Raw genomic sequence first — 3,026 nt, forward strand, 5'->3', positions numbered from 1 at the left:
CCTCATTCATTATCTGGGCTTATTCATTCATGGTCATAACCAAGTTGCCAATTAAGGGAAACATGCCAGCAATTATGAATACAGGACACATATATACTAAAATTAATTATTAGTATAAAATATATATTATAATATAAAATAATACTAAAAATAAATTAAATAACTATATATATATACACAATTTATAACAATTAATTTTAATATACACATAATACTTTTTATACAAAGCAGAGATGCATCCCACATCCAAAGTTCAAAACTACTAGAAATGGAGAAAACAAACAAACAAAACAAAGATGCAGCAGTTATCAGCAGTTACACAGAAAAAAGAGCCTGCCTAGCTAACTAGCTTCGTAATTCGATAAATATATTCAATAATTTCAGAATTTCCAATTTTCTTAACAGCTTAACTACTCTTCTCACTTACTCTTACTGCAGAAAGAAAAATGAGTGAATAAAGAAATACAACTATACAAGCCTAATGTATATATGTATTCCAAACTAAATCGCCATCCAGAATAATCCACAATAATGTCTATATATATCTTAATTAATTAAGAACAAGATTACAAGCAAGAAAGTAGTGTAATCTAGAGTCATAAAAAACAAAAAATAATAATAATTAAAGAGGTAACGAACAAGTGCTACCTAGTAGTTCTTCCAGAAGATGCTGATCCATTATTCGCAGATCCATACACGTGTCCCCCCATCATCATCATCATAGTAGAAGGCACACCACCATAAAGGGCTCCGGCGGTGGCAGCGTCATCACCGGCGTGATCATCAGAGTGGTGCTGTCTGCCGCCACCAACGATGGGAGTCTTGTCACCTTCCATCTCCCTGTACTTATGGAGATAAATCTTGAGAGGCTCCACATAATCCTCGAATCCGAGCGTAGTCATGGCCCACAAGAGATCATCACCGTTGATGGTCTTCCTCTTCTCCTTCTGGCACTTGTCAGAAGCTTCCCCTGTTATGAAGCTTATGAACTCAGAAACGCACTCTTGCACCGTCTCTTTGGCCTCCTTTGAGATCTTGGCGTTCGCCGGAAGTGCCTTCTTCATGATTCTGCCGACGTTGGCAATCGGAAGAAGGCGGTCCTGTTCTCTGCATAGTCCACTACCTCCTGATGATGATGAGAACTCGTTCCCTCCTTGACCTCCTGACTCGTTATCTGACTCACCCATCATTCAAACTCGCTTCAAATTTCTCTTCTCTTCTCTCTCAACCTCTTTTCTTACTTACTTTGCAACTTGCAACCCTAATTATTTAACTTGCTAGCGGCTAGCCAGTAGGAAAAATCGTACTGCGCTTCTGTAGAGAGGTTGTTATAATATGCTATTTAATTAATACACTAGTACTATTTTGTATTTTATACGAAACTTTAGAACAAAATTTAACAACCAGTCACCAAAAAAAAAAAGAACAAAATTTTAAAATATTGCAGGAATATTGTATTCCAGTAATTCTGCGATGGTTGATCTAAATTATAAATATTTTATAATTAAAATTAACGGTTAATATTATTATAATTTTGATATTATTAAAATATTTAAAATGTTTTAAAAATTTAATATCAATATATTCATATTTAAAAATATTTTATATAATTATTTAATTATATTTATTATTTTAAATGAACATTATATGACCACTAAAAAAGAGTTATTTTTATTTATATAATGTTATATAAGTAAAATTACTTTACATGTATATTAAAATTCAATTCTTTATATATATAATGATTTAATTAAGTTTAGATTAGAATTAGATTTTTTTTTGTTTTTATTTTTATTTTTCTTGATTGGTTTCATATGGCTAGTGCTAGCCGTTTGTTGTTCTTAGTGACAATTAATTAGCTTAATTATATATATATAGAAAAAATTTAAAGGATAGGATTTTTATTAAAATTTAACTAATATTTAATTATTAAAAAAATAATTTTTTTATTATTAAATATAATTTTATATTATTAAAAATATTATTAATAATTAATTAATAATTACAAAATACAAAAACAGCTGCTCTGCGCTCCTCATATATATATATATATGATGATGGTGAGTGGGATAGATCAATTAGAGGAGAATATAGGGCTTTAGAAAGGCAGAAAAAGCAATATTGTTTGGTTGGAGAGAAGTGTGTGGGGTTTAATTATATTTTTAAAAAGTGAAAACTTTTGCCTAATTATATATCGCTATTTGTTAATTAAGATAATGTGACTTGTTTATTAAATCGGGTTCATTAAGGTTTCGTTACACATTTGGATTGTTTGGTTTTCTGCTTTGGTTAATTGTGACACGTGTGGAGGATTTGAGGCCATTGCTGTTGGGTGCAATATTATATTTTTAAGTGCTTACGAGTGTATATATAAATATTATAACAGCAGTTCAATACTTTGATTGAATAGGTCAATTATGTTTATCTCTTAACCGTAATATTTGTAACTCTGTTACTAGATGGCTAACATATCTCGGTTTTTGTTGTAACTAATTAAGCTAATGGTGCGTGTATTAGATAGAGAAGTATTGTGATCCACATTCATCGATAAAATCACACAACAAATAGCCTAAAGTTCTACATGCTTCTCAATTGGCTGGGCTTGGCAAGTAATAAGGGTTGGTTTGATAAAATTAAAAGTTTATATATTTTTGTTAATAATTTTAAAATAATTAATAGTTAAATTAATTTTTAAAAAATAAAATATTTTTTAAATTTATTTTTAATATATTTTTTAATTAAATTGATCTTTTAAATATTACAAATTAATTAAATTTGTTTTTCAATTATTCCACCCACACTTTCTTTCTTTTTTTTTTTTATCAAAGCACTCATACTTTTTGTTAATAATTGATGACATAAAATATTAAGTAATAGTATATATAATACTTAACATATCCAATTAAATGATAATTAAATATGTTTATAAAAATTTATCAATTTAATTGTTAAAAATTTTTCAAAAACGAATTTAAAAAATATTTTATTTTTTAGAGACTAATTTGACTATTGACCTGTTTTTTAAA

At 28.3% G+C, this 3,026-nt stretch overlaps 1 protein-coding gene across 1 annotated transcript; it reads right to left on the reverse strand.

Moving 5' to 3' along the window:
• Positions 1–469: 469 nt before the first annotated feature.
• On the reverse strand, positions 470–1,407 carry LOC112722808 (nuclear transcription factor Y subunit B-3). Its single transcript, XM_025773984.3, has one exon. The coding sequence runs from the start codon at positions 1,188–1,190 to the stop codon at positions 645–647; it is 546 nt and encodes a 181-aa protein (XP_025629769.1). The 5' UTR covers positions 1,191–1,407; the 3' UTR covers positions 470–644.
• Between the last annotated feature and the right edge of the window lie 1,619 nt (positions 1,408–3,026).

Source organism: Arachis hypogaea, chromosome 11 (assembly GCF_003086295.3).
Source record: "Arachis hypogaea cultivar Tifrunner chromosome 11, arahy.Tifrunner.gnm2.J5K5, whole genome shotgun sequence".
Classification (NCBI taxonomy): Eukaryota; Viridiplantae; Streptophyta; class Magnoliopsida; order Fabales; family Fabaceae; genus Arachis; species Arachis hypogaea.